We start from the raw sequence: 17508 nt of genomic DNA on the forward strand, positions 1-17508 counted from the left end.
CTTGACATGCATAATCAAGCAAGTTCTAGAATGACAATTCAATATTGACGCACTCAAAGCAACAATAAAAGTGATCATGAAAGAAATAATACATGCTCTACAGGCTCAAGATCTCATAAAAATTATGGCTTTTTGATGTTTAAACCCGTGAATTTCAACTCAAGATAATACCTAAACTTGGGGAAACAACCTAAAAATTTTTAATTATCAAAAATCAACTTTATCATGCTTGATTCTCTAATTCCTTAAAGTTTGAATAGTTAATGCATAAATACCCATATTTTAATTGAAAACATATTAATAAAAATCATAAATTAATCAAAATTCATTCTAATAATGATATGAGAAGATCAAATGAGAATAAGACAAAATTCAGGGATTTTTCTGATAATGATATAAAAGACCCCCCACACTTAAGATGTACATTGCCCTCAATTTATAAAGTTAAATTTACGATGGTATAGATATAAGATCATAAGATAGGGAGAGAAGTGAAACTTCCTGAATGATGAATGGATTCCTTGAATCGGAGTTATGGAGAATAATCGGCCAATGCCCTAATAAGAGTGAAGGAGGATACTCCGGTGGTGGTAGAGGTTCATTAGGCCATAAGTCCTGCGCCAAAAGAATATTATATCTGGTAGTAGCTATGGTCATGGTCGAGCAGGACATGGTAGTCGTGGAGAACCTTCGTAAGTAGAGGTTCGTGTTTCTAGGTAATGATGAGCTTTGGAGCTCTTTATAACTGTGATAACATCAAGAACTCTTTAGGAAATATAAAGAGGCATAATTACTCAAGGAATAGCCGAAACTATAAATTGTTTAATAAAAATTATAAAACCTAAAAATGAAATAATATTAAGGAAAATAAAATAAAAAGTACTTAAAGAAGATAAATAAAGATAAAATTAAAAATAAAAATGATAAATAAAAAAGGTTCTTAAACATCGTCATTGCTGGATGGTTCGCGAGGTGGTGGTGGCAATGAGATATGAAGGTGTTGACAAATTTGATGAAGAGTAGCATCAATGTGATCAAAGCGCTGAAAACACTGTTGCTCAAATCGAGTAACACGCTCAGAGATGTCAGAGTATGAAGCCGCCGCATGAACTGGACGATGGATAGGTGGTGGCTGAGAAGGTGGGTCCTTATGACGTGAAGGGACATCATCAGTAATGTTCTCTAGGTCCTCCTCCTCGGTGGACTGGACGAGGTGGTACTGAGGTGGGTAGGTTCTACGTCGTTTTTCGATCATCTTCATATGTAACATGCTCGAGATATCCTGTGGGGTCATCTGGCCGATGAGAGTGAGGGAGGATGATTGTACCGCTGTGTTGAGGAGCCCGAAGTACCGTGCCAATCTAGTCACATAGGGGCCAATGGAGATGACTCATCTCCTATGCCGCTCCGTCTGATGGCAAATGGCGAGGGCAATGAAATAGGTAAGGTCAAAGACATGTCCGTTCGTCATACTCCATAAAAAGTAGGCGTCATGAGTGTTGACGACGTCGGTGCTCTCCTACCGTATTGTCAAGGTGTGAGCAAGGATAGCATACAGGTATCTCAAGGACGGGGCGAGAGCTGATGCCTTAGAGCGGCTGGGGTCATAGGTGGCTGAGTCAGGGACTAAAGCTCTTCAACACTTCGAAAGAGAATAGTGGATATGGCGATGAAGGGTGTCGAGCTCGTTATCGTCCACAAACTCTTCTGTATACAGCCCTAGTGTAATTTCGAACTCGGGTATGCTCAACTGGTGAACCAAACCACCGAGGCAGAATTGGACCGTTCTTGGATCATCAAACTCCGTCATAATGGTTTCGAAGTGAAAGGTTAAACAGAGTTCCAGGGCGAGCTCGAGGTACGTCAGCTCGATGATCCCAAAGAAGAGCTCCTACGGGTCAGTCATCAGAAGAGCTTGGACTGCGTCAGCCAGTTGGACTTATTCAAGTGCGGCCTAGTCAATGCAGCGACCCACACCTAAGGGTCAGGCCTGAAGTATCTGAAAGAGTTCTTCCTGGGGCCCTAAGGGGAACTGAAAAAAATGGTGGAGAATCTCAACAGTAGGACCCGAGGATGACGTTGCTCATTTCCTCTCCTTTGAAGCGGGGACGGCGGTCTTTTTGCCACGCGAGGTTGACATGGTATACCTGCAATGAAAAGTAAAAGTTAAAACAATACTACCCAAGAATGGCATGGAGAGGTATGCAAATATGCTATCATTAAAGAAGAATACTTCATGGGCATCACAGGTAACAGATATGATGAAAAGTAACTAAATCCTAATAGAAATCATTATTAACAATAGGAACATGGGAATAGTGCTAAATGGAATATCTAGTTAATGGATGTATGTAGGTTTGATAATATGAAATATGGTGTGGGTAAGCATGAAATCCATGTAAACAAGAAAAATAGATGAATGTAGCATAATGCATTGATTAAAATGGCAAATCTAACAAAGAGCATAAGTATTACTATCATTATAACCATAAATATTTACCCAAAATAGTCAAATAAAATAATAAAAAATCTTGAAATAAGTAAAATATTTGAACAGAATAGAGAGAAAAGAGTAGAGAAACGCAAGATGAAAGAGCTTGGGTCGGCGTACGAGTGTGGTAAGGAGGGCGTGGGCAAGAGTTGCGGCGGCTAGGGTTAGGGATTTTAGGGAAGGGGATGATGAATGTGAGGGGTTTATATAGATTTTAGGGCACACGGTTATGGGACACGGTCGTGGGGCACGCCCGTGTGCCTTTATCTTAGCCCGTGTTTATCGTGATTTTCAAAATTAGGCGCATCTGAAATTCGTCCCACTCCCGTGTCCTTTGGGAGTGTCGATGCACACAGTCGTGTCACACGACCGTGTTCTACTTCGTTCGCTTCTCTCACGCTCGTGTATATAGCTGCACGCCCGTGTTGTTTTATCAGTCTTGAGCACGGGTGGTAGGCACAGACGTGTCACACGCTCGTGCTAAATTCTCAGTTTCAACCACGGTTTCGAGACACGGGCGTGTCTCACGCCCTTGTTATTTTGACAGGCTCTTCCACGGCCACGTCGCACGGCCATGGCAACTTATCGCATCTTGTGTTGGGAAAAATTTTACCCTATTTTCATACGGTCGTATCGCACGGCCGTGTCTCCGCTCGTGGTGTGAGCACAGCCTAAGGCACGTCCGTGTGCCTGGTCGTGTGGATTAGAAAACATGTGTTTCAAGGACTCAGTTAGTGATTAGATGTTAAAAACTAAAATTTTAAAGAAATCAATACTGTTAGTGCTCGAGTTGCCTCCCAAGAAGCGCTTATTTATAGTCTAAGCTCGACTTACTTCGATCTTCAATAGTCATGGTGGTTCGAGTAGTTTACACTCTTCATCCCTACTATCAATTTTATCAAAATAAGGTTTAGACGAGTATTATTTACCTTGAAAGTGCGAAATTTAAGATGAATTACCTCGGCTGTACCGTATGGAAAAATATTGAGTACCGTGAGAGGAATTTCTCCATTAGATTCAGAAGTGGCAATACGAGGATCTACTGAATCCAGCAGTATTTTGCCTCAAACCTTAAGTTTATTTTGAGCTCGTCAAGGCCTGGTTTTGGTTTATGTGTCCGCCATTTATCTAGTTCTTCAACTCGTAGCCTTTTTTCTTCATAGATAGGTCCTTTGTTGTTGCTTGAACATGGCTCATGTATGTTCTTCGAACCTATTTTTTGTACAAAGGGTTTCACCACATGATCAGTACTAGTAGTATGATTTATGCAATCACATTCGATTTTTGAGGTGTTACTCAAATTACGAGCTTGAAGGGTGATTGTTTCGTCTCCCACACGAAATATGAGTTCACCTATGTCAACATCAATTATTGTTCTAGCAGTTGCTAAAAAGGGCCTCCCGAAAATTAAAGGAACGTTATTATCCTCCTCTATGTCTAGAACAATGAAATTAACTAAGAATATAAATTTGTCAATTTTAACGAGTACATATTCAATAATACCCCTAGGAAATCTGGTTGTTTTATCGGCTAATTGAATACTCATCCTAGTTTGTTTTGGTTTCCCAAGGCCTAGTTGCTTAAACATTTTGTAAGGCATGTCATTGATACTAGCTTCTAAATTAGTATTAACATCTAAACTACCAATTAAACAAGGAAGCGTAAAACTTCTTAGATCTTTTAATTTATTGGCCAGCTTATTCTATAGTATGACTGAGCAAACCGTATTTAGCTCCACATACGACGCCTCATCCAACTTCCTCTTATTTGTTAAAAGCTCCTTTAAGAATTTGACTGCGTTTGGCATCTGCGAAAGAGCTTCAATAAATGGTAAGTTAATATGTAACTTCTTTAATAATTGAAAGAATTTACTGAATTGTTCGTCTGTGCGGTCTTTCCTTGTCGCATTGGGGTATGGTACACGAGGTTTGTACTCTTTACTTATCGGTGTTTGTTCACTGTGGTCTTCCTCACCTCTGCTTTTACTTACCACAATTCCTTGCCTCGATTCTGGTTCAGGTTCTACTAACCCTTCCTTGTCTTGGATGGTAATTGCATTGAGTTGTTCCCTTGAGTTAGATTAAGTATTACTCGGCAGGCTACCTTGTGGACGTTCAGATATTAATTTGGCGAGTTGTCCTATCTGAGTTTTGAGCCCTTTGATCGACGCTTGTTGATTCTTAAGTGTTGTATCGGTATTCTAAAAATGAGTTTCTAACACCGAGATGAATTTTGTTAGCATCTCCTCAAGGTTTGACTTTTCTCTTATTGGTAAGGTGTTTGTTGGAAGCCTGGAGGTGGTGGTGGTCTCTGATTTCCTTGGCCTCCCCATGAAAAATTTGGGTGGTTCCTGCAACCTGCATTGTAAGTGTTACTATCAGGATTATTTTGAGATCGAGGATTATTACCCATGTAATTTAACTGCTCGTTCTCCATGTTGTGGCCATAGGGTGGGTATTCTGAATTACTTGATCCACCTCCACTTACTTCGCACTGCATTACTGGGTGAACCTGTGAAGAACAAAAAAAATCATCAATTTTTCTATTCAAAAGTTCTACCTGATTAGAGAGCATGGTGACCGAATCGACGTTAAAAACGCTGGCTATTTTCGTTGGCTTTGTCCTCATGACTTTCCACTGATAATTATTCAGTGACATTTCTTCTATAAATTCATAAGCATTATCAGGTGTCTTATTATTGATAGTTATACAGCAGCTACGTCAATCATTTGTCTAGTCGAAGGATTCAGGTTATTGTGAAATGTTTGAACCTGTAGCCACAGTGGTAACCCATGGTGAGGGCATCTTCTCAAAAGGTCATTGTATCTCTCCCATGCATCGTAGAGTGTTTCTAAATCTATCTGCACAAAAGAAGAAATATTATTACGTAATTTAACTGTTTTAGCCGGAGGAAAATATTTTAACAAAAACTTTTCGGTCATTTGTTCCCAAGTAGTGATTGACCCTCGTGGTAACGAGTTCAACCACTGTTTAGCTTTGTTCCTTAATGAAAAGGGAAATACCCGAAGACAAATGGCATCATCAGAAACATCATTGATTTTAAATGTATCGCAAAACTCCAGAAAGTTCACCAAGTGAACGTTGGGATCCTCGTCCTCAAACCATCAAACTAAACAAATTGCTGTATCATTTGAATTGTGTTAGGTTTCAGTTCAAAATTATTTTCAGCAACAGCAGGCCTAACTATGCTTGATTCAGTTCTTGTTAAAGAAGGTTTAGCATAATTATACATAATACATAGAGCAGGATTCTGATTAGCAGCAATCGCAGGAGGTAGCAGATTTTCCTGGTTTTCAGCTATCTCTTCGGTTGTGGTGTGAGCATCGTCCTCTTGCTCTTCCTTTGTGTATCTTAAGGTTCGCCTTATTTCTCTTTGGTTTTTGCGAACTGTGCGATCGATCTCACTATCGAAAAGTAATGGTCCTGACGGGTTTCTTCTGGTCATAAACTAGAAAAACCCATTAGAAGAAAATAAAATAAAAGTTAGAAAAGTGAAATTAAACTAAAAATAGATTGCACTACAAGTAAATATGGCTAAAGTAATAAAAATCGAATGTTCCTAATATCTTAGTTCCCTGGCAACTGCGCCAAAAACTTGATACGTAATATTCATGACAGGTTTTAAAAATTTATAATTAATCGCTCTTGAAACTAACTATTTTCACGATGAAGGCAAGTGTACCTACCGAACAATAGTATAGCTTTAGCAAGACCGGATTGTTGAACCCAAAGGAACCAAGAGTACTAGTAATTACTTTCTTTTTATTATCTAGCCTAAAAATTAAGGGATTTGTTTATCTAAATTAATTAATTAAACTAAGTGTGCACAGAGAAAAAATTGGGGAAAAGCTTTTGGGAAAACTCGATTGATGAAGACAATACCCAAGGAAAAATCCACCTAGATTTCACTTGTTATTTGACTCTGAATCAGACAATTTATTCATTTGACTTGATCCGTAGAAATCCCTAAGTTATATTATTATCTCTCTTAAGACTAATAACGTCTAACCCTAGGCTGATTAATTGAAATCTCTTTCTAATTAACACCCTAGTGTTGCATTAACTCGATCTATGGACTCCCTTATTAGGTTTCACCCTAATCTGGAAAAATCTTGTCACCCTATCTCTAGGCGTGCAATCAACTCCGCTTAATTATGACAAATTTACTTTTAGACAGAGACTTTTGCTCTTCTGAATAAGCGCATAAACTTGAATCAATATCCTCAAATTTTAAAACAAGAATTAAGAACACATAATTAAGAACAAATCAAATATTTATCATACAATTCAGATAATAATAACAAGATCCGTCTTAAGTTTCATTCCCCTTAGGTATTTAGGGGTTTTAGTTCATAACTATGAAAAAAAACATCTCAAAAGAATGAAGATAACAAAACATAAAGAAAACCCAAAACTCCTGAAGGAAATTGAAGGGAGATCTTTAGTCTTGACGATGGATCCGACTCCTCAGATGGATCAATCGGCTTTCTTTGAGTAATTCCTTGCCTCCTACTCTGTGTGTCTTTTCTAGTGCCTACTCATGTGTTTAAATAGGCTTTAGAATGCCTAAAAGCCCTTAAAAGTGGTCTTTTCCGAATAGGACTATACTTGGGCTCGTCAGGGACACGCCCGTGTGCAATTGCTTCAGACCATGGTCAAGGCTGTTAAATAGGCACCGGCATGTGGCCTACTTGTGTAAGTCGTGCTTCGATTTTGCCAAATAGACACGGCCGTGTGACTACCCGTGTGAGGAAGTCTAGGCTGTGTTGATTTCTCATGTTGGTCCATTTTCTCCATTTTCGGCCCGTTTCTCGCTCTTTTTATTCTCTTATGTTCACCTAAGTATAAAACATGAAATTAAAGGAATAGGAGCATCGAATTCACCAAATCTAAGGAGAAATCATCCATAAATGTGCTAAGCATGGGATAAAAATATGTATAAATTACGGTTTATCAGTATCTTCAAAGTCGCGACACTAAGCTCTAAAAGTCGCGACACCTACTTGAGATATTTTGAAAACTTTATAGTTTAGTTCTTATTCGCCCTCAGGATGGTATTAAGCTTTTGTAAGCTCATATTAGACCTAGAAATGTTTATATAACGTGTTTTATGCATATAGTGCTTGTATTTGAAAGTTTATTGATGGAATGTGAATATAGTTGATCGTAGTTGCTCTGGCAACGGATGTGACATTACATAACTCGGACCCCATGATCGAGTCGGGTATGAGGTGTTATATTTTTTCCTCAAATAACACTTTTTTTTTTGCTTTGAGAATTTTGTGGTGTTATAGTATCTCCTCAATTGGACTTCATAAATGACATATTAGTTATTCAGTTGATTTGCTCAAATCTTATTAGACTAAGGACGTGTTTAGATTATTTACTAATATAAGTTGTCTTTCCATACTATGATATGATCACGTAGTACCACTTTGTATTAGTTAAATGTTAGATAATCAATGAGTCAATATTTACTTTCATTTTGCTTTGCTTGCAAAAATTGTTGAAGACAATATACAAAGATAATAATAAAACTAATGAATATTTTATTAAACTAATTTATTCAAAAAACACCAATACATATAGACACTAGATCCCAACAATTCTCTATAATGACTTAACAAAAGCAATAAAAAAAAACATGTCTCCAGCCATTTCACCAATCATGTTGTCATTTGCACTAGATTCATGGTAAAAAAAAAGAAAAAAAACCACATGGATTTGTTTTCTCTTTCACCTTGTTATTAATTATTATTTTAAAATTATAATTGTTTCATGTTTATAGGTCAAATGTTTATCCTCAATTTTAGTAAGAAAAGTCACTTTCATCTACTATTTAATTATAGAATTTGCGCCTTACATTTTAAGTCCCTTAAAATTACATTTATTTTGGATTGAGTTAGCTCGATTGGTATTAATATTTTTATCAGTATAGGAGAATGCGGATTTGAGTGCGCTAAAACGTATTATCTTTTTATTTAAGGGTTAGGAGGGCTATGAATAGTTCTAGGCATTATATTAAAAAGAGCACATATGCACTAAGTTGTTTATTTATTTATTTATTTTTATAATTATATAAAAATGATTAAATTTCAATTTTGATTTTTCTAGATTTTAATTTATTTCAAAATTTGGTCTCTATATTTTATAGTCTTATTAATTACTTTATATAGTTAATATCGTTAACTTTTCGGTTAAAATGTTAGGTGGTTATATATGATTAAAAAGTGGATTTTTAAACATGAAAAGTAGATGGATTGAATTCTTAAAAATTAAAGTAGGGAGACTAAATTCTAAATGTACGAAATGTATAGAGGTTTAGAGTCATGGATTTTTGAATCGGATCGGACTAATTGGTTGGACCAATTGTATTAGCAATGCTATGTACTAGTCTGGAAAGAGGCATTAGAGCGGTTGAGCTTCAAACAGGTACAAACCGGTTGAACTATTTTTTTTAAATATATTGAGATTTAGAGTCATGGTTGTTTGAATAATATCAAATTAATTGATTGGACCAGTTGGATCGACAATATTAATGTACTAGTTTAAAAAGTGACATTAGAATGATTGATCTTTGAACTATACAAATCGATTGAGCTATTTTTTAAATATTTTTATAATTTTTTTAATAAATTTATATAAATTGATTGGACCAACAAACCAATCACTTGATGGATTTATCAATTTGAAGTATATTTTACTTTTAATTTGATACTAGTTTATTTATAAAAAAGAATGAATTAGAAGTAGAGGTGAGCATGGGTCAGGGCCAGGATGGGCTCGGCTAAAAATCCAGGCACAATTGCTGGGCTTGGGCCTGACCCAAAAAATGAGTCTAAAATTTTACTTAAGCTCGACCTGAATAAAAATACTAAAACCGGTTCAACCTTGCCCCATTTATATTAATTTTTATATTATTTTTATATAATTGTAAAATATATATAATACATCAAAAATATTAAAAACATCAAAATATCAATAAAATAATAGCAAAATTAAAGTTTTATACAATATTCAAATAATACCAATAAAATAATAGTAATATAATAGTAAAATAATAGTAAAATATGAAAAATAATAAGAAAATAATATTTAAAAAATTAAATATCTCACATTTTAGGCGGACTTTCGGGTTGAGCCGGGCCGGGTGACCCGTGCCATGCTAACCACTAATTAGAAGTCGTATAAATGAGATTCTTATAATTTATAACAAAATAAATAAAATATGAATTAAAAATTTATACGACATTTCTAAAATTTCAAAAGATGTCTTCTTTCATATATTAGGAACCAGTGTACTATATAAACAGAAAAGACGGGAATGAGGAGACAGATATAGGGTTCCCTTAATTCACAATAGACTCTCAATTTCTTCTTCTTTCTATTAAAACATCACAACAAGATTTCTCTCGTCACCCATTCGCACCAGTAATCACCTCAAAATCCCCCTACATGCCCCTCTTCATCTCCGACGATGAGCTGTCGCGGCTCTCCAATGATGCCGCAGCGGTGGCGGAGAGGGCCGATGCCTTCATAAGGGAGCTATACGGAGAGCTGGAGACGGCGAAGGCCAAGGCCGATGCCGCCGCCATCACTGCTGAGCAAACCTGCTCACTTCTAGAGCAGAAGTTCCTCTCCATCTCTGGGGAGTTGTCGGACCTCCAGTCTCAAAACGCACAGCTTCAATCTTCTCTGGATGAGAGACACGCCGACCTCGCCCAGGCTCAGGCTCAGAAGCATCAACTCCAAATCCAAACCGTAAGAATTTAGTTGCTAGTTACAAGTGTTATATTTTTTTATCAGTTATAAATGGATTTTTCCCTCCTTTTACTTCTCTACAAATATATTTGATGAAGCAAATAAACTGTAAATTTTATTAGATTGGAAAAGATGGAGAGATTGAGAGGTTAACGACGGAGGTGTCGGAGCTACATAAGTCGAAGAGGCAGTTGCTTGAGATGATTGAACAGAAAGATTCGGAGATTGCTGATAAGAACGCTACTATTAAGGCCTATCTTGATAAGATTGTAAATTTCTATTTTTATTTGAAACTTTTGCATCTGTACATCAATTAACTTTTGCTAGAAAACTAATGGCTGGCTTTTATGATTTCGATAACAATATCAAAGGTTAACTTGACCGACAACTCTGCCCACAAAGAGGCTCGATTAAGTGAAACCGAGGCTGAGTTGGTTCGAGTACAGGCTACTTGCACACGTCTTTCTCAGGTTTTTCCAAGAAAATTTCCATTAGGCTTTTCTTTTTCAAGTTATATGCATTCAAGGGTGTCTTTTTCCTTTCTCTTTGATTTGAGGGGAAAAGAAAAATAAAATTTGGATGTGAACAGGAAAAGGAGCTTATCGAGAGGCACAATGCTTGGCTTAACGAGGAGTTGACTGCCAAAGTTGACAATCTTACTCAGATTCGTAGAACACATGCTGAACTTGAAGCTGATATGTCTACTAGGCTTGCTGATGTAATTTTTTCTATGAAACATCGTTCGCAAAAAAAATTATGCCCTTCATCTTTCTACTTAGTTGTTCTTTTAATTCTTTCAGGTCGAGAAGCAATACAATGAATGCTCCAGCTCCTTAAATTGGCAGAAGGAAAGAACAAAGGAACTAGAAACTAAGCTGACATCTCTACAGGAGGTTTTTTATACTAAATTTTCTTTATTTGCCTTCTAAAATTGTTATTACTGTTATATTCTAGTATCAGCTGACAACAATCCTGAGTCATTGTTTTCTTTTAATTTTTGAAGGAATTGTGCTCATCGAAAGAGGTTGCTACATCCAATGAGGAGAGGTTCTCTGATGAACTATCAATTGTGAGTGCCACAAGATTTATATTTCTTGTATTTAAACCGCCTGGAACAAATTATTATTGAAAATGGAGAGACCCTTGAAAATAGCTACAATTCCATCTCTACATTTCTGTTTGGTTTTAGTTACTTGCAATTTTTGGAGATGCAGTGTCTTATGTCTCCATTCTTCGTTATGTTAAAATTGATACCTAAATAGGATTACTTTGTGAATGGACTTGACACACTGTGGAAGAATGTGCCACATTGTTTTTCCCGTGGGTAATTGCATGAGTCCTTTCTCTAAATGAACTTGACAAACTGTTGAGGATTAGCAATTTTGTTTTTCCAAGGGTATTTAATTAGTTTATTCTCTAATGTGATATTTTATCATGATATGGACAACTTGTCTTTGCTAGTGTGGTTATGAACTTAGATTTTGGTAAGATAGTTATTTACTAGTGCATAAACGTTTCTAGTTTCATTCTGTTTAGAGTGTGGCCCTATGGCCAAGGTACCAGTAGCTGCTACTGGATTCCAGTTTTATTGTATGTAATTGGTCTAGAAGGGAAGTTAAAGCTGTTTTGGGTAATCAGCTGTTAGCAATTCATGGGGATGACTCCCATATGAGATAATGCTTACCTATCCTTTCAACTGTTTAATTATGAGTTCAACCTTTGGTGCAATTCATATGTTATTATGAGGTTTTTAATAAGTCAAGTTCTATTTTAACTATAGTCAAGTCAATTAAATGACTTCAGCTGGTTAATCTTTCTTTAGAGTTTTATTTCTTTTTGCTCTCTTATTCTTTGATTTTTGTAAAGGACAGGATGATTGCTCACTATGTATTTTGCTTTATAAATATTATAAGGATATGTCTATAACGTTTTCTCTTTTGTAGTCTCTATTGGCACTAATTTGCTTATTCCTATGTTACAATGCTCTGTAGGCAAATAAGCTTGTTGAGTTATATAAGGAAAGTTCAGAGGAATGGTCCAAAAAGGCTGGGGAGCTTGAGGGAGCTATAAAAGCTTTAGAAGTAAGATTTTAGTGAATTTAGTATATAAATTTTCATATATAGGATTGTGTTGTTCTTTTTGTTAGTTTATTGTTTATTGTTATTGCAAAACAGATGCACCTTGGTCAAGTTCAAGATGATTACAAAGATAGGCTTGAGAAGGAAGCATCTGCCAAGAAACAGGTTGAAAAGGTATGGTACTTTTTTGTTGTATTCTGGTGATTTATATATCTGTCTTAAGCAACAATCTTTTTCTTGATCCATAAAAATATCTTCTCTTCGCTATTTCCGATGCATATTTATGGCTTTTTGCTCATGAACCGGTATTTAGCCATCAATGTTTTCCTTTCGTCTGAGAGGAAATACTTGGTTTCTTTGGAAATCAAACTTTTTGTCCCACTTGGTTCTAAATTCCTTTTCTGTATTGACACTTATAGGAGATGGCGGATCTGAAAGACGAGCTTGAGAAGTGCAAAGCTGAAATCGAAGCTGGTAGGAAAGCGAATGAGATGAATCTACTTCCACTTGGCAATTTTACATCAGAAGCGTATGTTTTTTTTTTTTATTGTTATTATTTTTCAGTGAAAAGAAGACTTTAAGGAGCATTGATGTATCAATGCATGTGTACTTCATTAAATCAGTGAATACTCCTAGTTACTACTGCATGAGTATGGAAATTGAGGTCATAGATGGTTGGATTTTTTTTGAGAGCAAGGTAGGAATTTACTTCAAGTTATGAATATTGGGTAAATCGTGGTTTTTGACTGCAATAATGGAGAGAAATATATTTAATATAACAGAATAAATATTAGCTATTTATCAGGGTTTTAAGAATGAACTAAGGAAGACTGCTGCTATGTTTGTTAGCCTCAATGGTAATTTTGTTTGAACCATACAGCCAGTTGCTGGAATTTGCTTGAGATTATGGTTTCTGAGTGCAATTATGGACAAATATAAATAATTAAATCAGAATAAAATATTATTCTTTATCAGGGTTTGTAAATGAACTACTGAAGACTGTTGTGATCTTTGTTAGCCTAAATGGTAATTTGTTTGAACATACAACCTGATGCTGGAATTCACTTCAATTTATTGTTGCCTTTTTGGCTTAAATTAATGATTCTTGTTCTTAATTTATTTGATATCAGTTGTTTACTTGATTCAAATGTACTCTTAAACTTCAGATGGATTAGTTCATATGATGCTAATAACATGGTTGAGGATAATCATGCGCTTGTCCCAAAGATCCCAGTTGGGGTTTCTGGAACGGCACTTGCTGCTTCTCTTCTCCGTGATGGCTGGAGCGTGAGCTTCTTGTATATTTAATTTTTCACTCTTTTATTTCTTTTATTTTGATTTTTATTTATTTTGTCTTTCTTTGGGTCTCTAGCTGGCTAAAATGTATGCAAAATATCAAGAGGCTGTTGATGCTCTTCGACATGAGCAATTGGGAAGGAAGGAATCTGAATCAATATTGCAACGGGTATTGTGTACCTTACCTTTTATGGGTTTTTTTGAAGATACTCTGCTTTTTTTGCTGTATCCTTTTTTGCGTGGTGATGCTTTGGTATACAATGATATTCCTTTAAAAGGGTTTTGCCATCTCTACTATTTTTAGAAGGGTTTTAACTCCTCAACAATCCAATACTTGTGGCTTTAGCCCCACTTGACCTAAAAATCTCCTATACTGATGTATGCTCTAAACTTCCTTTGTAAATAGATTTTCATTGGCATCTTGCTGCATGGTTGAAGTTGATGAACTTGTTTAGAAACAGTATCCACCTTGATTCTTTGATGACAAGAAAGAACAGAAGGCCTGCAGGCAGCTTTTGAGTGCATTGTGATTTTCAAGTGACATTTTACTCTGCCACCAGTATTAACTTGGTCATGCACTTTGCTAAATGAGTTGTTAAAGAGTTATCATCTCCAATTTCCCATTCTATACTTTTCAATACTCTTAGATAAACTTTTGACTCTCTTAGAGCTGGTAAACAGCGTTCCCCTCATTATTTTTAGGGTTAAGTCTCAAAACTATGCATGAACATTGGACCAATGTGAAATGTGATACATGAATTTCGATTTTTGTGCAATTCTATACATGACTAACCCCAATATTGTGTAGAACCATTTTACATTTATGTAATGCATTTAGAAATAGTTATATTTATTCAACTTGAAAATAAATGGATGCATTTACCTTTTCTCTGTGTACAATTGAATCAAGGGTCTTTGTTTGTTTCCGGATAATAAATTTAGTCAATGTAAAAAGTTTTACAGGTCAACCCAAATTCGCCTTGTTTCTTGGTAAAATGTTTTACCCTTTACGTAAGGGTAAAACATTTTACAAAAGCTCCTCGTGCTTTTAGGCAGCCTGGTTTTTTTTTTTTTTTTTTGTTAAGTCTTTTCCTTGCCTTTTTACAATTAATTCATCATATTTCCTTTTTATTTATTGAACAAAAAATAAAAATGATTGCAGATTTTCTCAGTGTTGAGTTTTGATGAGTTGACCTTGAATTAAATTTATGATAACAAATCAAACAAATAACCTTTCTATTAAATTTGCTAATCGAATTTGAAAAAAAGAACTTGCAAAATAAATCAAAATTTTAATTTATAAATTGGATTGAGATTTGCTGTGAATCCAAATTTTAAAGGTAAATTCAATTTTCTTTTAATTATATAATATTTACCTTATTATGTAATTTATATATAAAATTTGGCTTCAAAGTTTTACCCAAGATTAACTTTGTTGTTTTAATGTTGTTCGTATATTGAACAAATTGTGCTTGTGGACAATTTCGATATAGCTGTAGTATGCACTTGGACATTGTTGTTGGATTATATTTCTGTGAACTGTATGATTATAGTAATTTTGTTCAATTTATGCATTTGATTATTTTAGTTATGCTACAAAATTTATACCTACTAATTAAATATTTTTTATATTATTATAGAAAATATCATATCAAATCAATGTTTATTAATTTTATTAATTAATAATCGAACTTTTCTATAGATCAATTATATAAAAAAATTCTTGTTAATATTGTATATGTTTCACTCAAAATAACTTTTGGAAAATGATTTTAGGAAAATTTACCAAACAACAGAAAATATTTTACATCCAAACATTGAAAAATATCAGTTTTTCAGAAAATCAATACATCTTTCAGAAATCGTTTTCTGTAAAATTTTTTTCACCAAATAGACAGACCCCAAAATCAAATTTTTATGTGTATAATTGAATTCAAATAAAAATTTATTGAATCAAAATCAAAATCAAATTTTCGTGTGTATGATTGAATCCAAATCAAAGTTTCATGTGTATTATTGTATCAAATTAAAGTTTGTGTATTACATTGCATGTTGAGTCAAATTTCATGTATAAATTTGAGAGCCCTTATTTTTATCATAATCATAATAAGTTTTTTGTTACCCTATGACTTCTACAAATCAGGCAAGTTCCACTTGTTTTTGTGGTCAAGCATGAGTCATCTTCTATTCTACCATAGTTAAACCACTGAATTTCACTTTCTCCTGGCTTGAAAAATATTGGAACCAGAACTTGTTGTTCTGCATAATTTGTTGCCTGCTTTCCCTTGTCACGACTCCCTCCGCTTGGCTTGGCAGGTATGGTGGCTCCTTGACCACCCATCCTAACTGTTAGGTCATTCTTACTGTTGATCATCTTAAAGGTTAATGTCTAGTTCACTCCCATTGATCTCTAACAGAAGTGACTTTTTGAGCCGACACTAGTATGTATGAAGGTTGTTTAAGTTCGATGTCTTCTCCTAAGTGACCTGTTATTTTGGTTTTAGTGAATGAAAATTTTGATTCCACTGTTTGATAAGCCAACTTAAGTTTCTTCCTAATCTTTTCTTTCCCATATTTTGAAATTCAAACTTTTAGCTTGCTTTATTTTCATTATATTGCAGTCACCTTCGATATGAGCTTTACAAACAGTAACTTTCTTGCTTTAGTTTTTTAGCCATTTCTTTCGGCTTAACTTGCATTCAAGTTCGTGGTGTGTGGCGGTTGTTCATCAAATCCACCACCGATAGCAAATTTCTTAGTACTGCATCAAGAAAGGACTTTAATTTTCTCCTTATTTAGTTTCATTCTTAAGCCTAGCCATTAGTAAATCTAAAAGGTCATGCAGGGTTCTCTATTGATTGTGATGGTGGTCTTGGTGTGGCTATATTGTGATAAATCAATCTTCAAAAAGATGCCTCGTCTTAGTCAGTTATGTTAGCTAGGCTTGAGTTATCCTCCCACACAGTTGCTCTTCCACTTTTTTAAGGATGTGAGATGTTTATTTATTTGTTTGGAAATTTTTTGAAGATGGATAAGCTTTACTTTTGGGTGTTCTCTTTTTCATTTTGCTTCAAATTTCTTTTGAATAGAAATCTATGAACTTTTTTTGTGGTGTTTTTACAGGTGCTACGCGAAATAGAAGAGAAAGCAGTAGTCATTATGGATGAAAGAGGTACAGTGCTATTCTTGGTTGATGATTAGTACTTGTGAGTTCATAGATGAACTTTTCTTGGTCCTTCAATGGACTTCTTGCTTGTAATGTCTGGTGCTATTTGAAGGGGGCATCTGGTATGTCTTCAAATGACTGAAAGTATTGGCAACATCCTATCTATGATAAAAGTTTTAAAGTCTCTTTTTCATAGAGGAATTGAGTTACTTGATCAAAGCTTGGATATTATTGGATGATGCCCATCAGGTTCTAGATCTTGACGCTTGATTTTTGTGCAGCTGAGCATGAGAGATTGCTTGAGGCATACACTGTGATCAACCAAAAATTGCAGAATTTCACATCAGATCGCACAAATCTAGAGAAAGCAATACAGGAATTGAAGGTATGTGAAAATTTTCCCTTCAAAGGAAATACATGCCTTAATTTGTTGCTGTTTTCGTCTTTTTATGGATGGTGTGCGGATTTGTTCAGGTTGATTTGAGGAGGCATGAACGAGACAATTCCTTGGCTCAAAAGGAGATTGCTGATCTTCAAAAGCAGGTAACTGATGCCCTTATTTTGATGCTTAAGCCGCAGTTAAATTTGTTTTTAGCATTTGAGATGGAAATTATATACATTATAAACTATGAAGATTTATTCTCTCATTTTCATATTCTTTTTCCCTCCCCTTTAAGGGAAAAGTGGCCTTTTTT

General features: G+C 35.2%; 1 protein-coding gene and 1 non-coding gene across 3 annotated transcripts in view; both read left to right on the forward strand.

Moving 5' to 3' along the window:
- Positions 1–5278: 5278 nt before the first annotated feature.
- Positions 5279–5385, forward strand: LOC128282297 (small nucleolar RNA R71). The gene has a single exon (XR_008272518.1). It is a non-coding gene; the product is annotated as a small nucleolar RNA R71 (small nucleolar RNA).
- A 4371-nt stretch (positions 5386–9756) lies between these two features.
- Positions 9757–17508, forward strand: part of LOC108482575 (nuclear-pore anchor) — a 30704-nt gene continuing 22952 nt past the window's right edge. For both annotated transcript variants that reach the window (XM_017785705.2, XM_053029841.1), the window contains exons 1-14: positions 9757–10273; positions 10396–10542; positions 10645–10743; positions 10863–10991; positions 11074–11166; positions 11277–11342; positions 12265–12354; positions 12448–12525; positions 12771–12880; positions 13518–13638; positions 13724–13816; positions 16771–16819; positions 17095–17198; positions 17288–17356. In XM_017785705.2, coding sequence (XP_017641194.1) covers positions 9968–10273; positions 10396–10542; positions 10645–10743; positions 10863–10991; positions 11074–11166; positions 11277–11342; positions 12265–12354; positions 12448–12525; positions 12771–12880; positions 13518–13638; positions 13724–13816; positions 16771–16819; positions 17095–17198; positions 17288–17356 — 1554 coding nt within the window. In that variant the 5' untranslated portion in view covers positions 9757–9967. The remainder of the gene's footprint in view (positions 10274–10395; positions 10543–10644; positions 10744–10862; positions 10992–11073; positions 11167–11276; positions 11343–12264; positions 12355–12447; positions 12526–12770; positions 12881–13517; positions 13639–13723; positions 13817–16770; positions 16820–17094; positions 17199–17287; positions 17357–17508) is intronic.

Source organism: Gossypium arboreum, chromosome 1 (genome assembly GCF_025698485.1).
Source record: "Gossypium arboreum isolate Shixiya-1 chromosome 1, ASM2569848v2, whole genome shotgun sequence".
Classification (NCBI taxonomy): Eukaryota; Viridiplantae; Streptophyta; class Magnoliopsida; order Malvales; family Malvaceae; genus Gossypium; species Gossypium arboreum.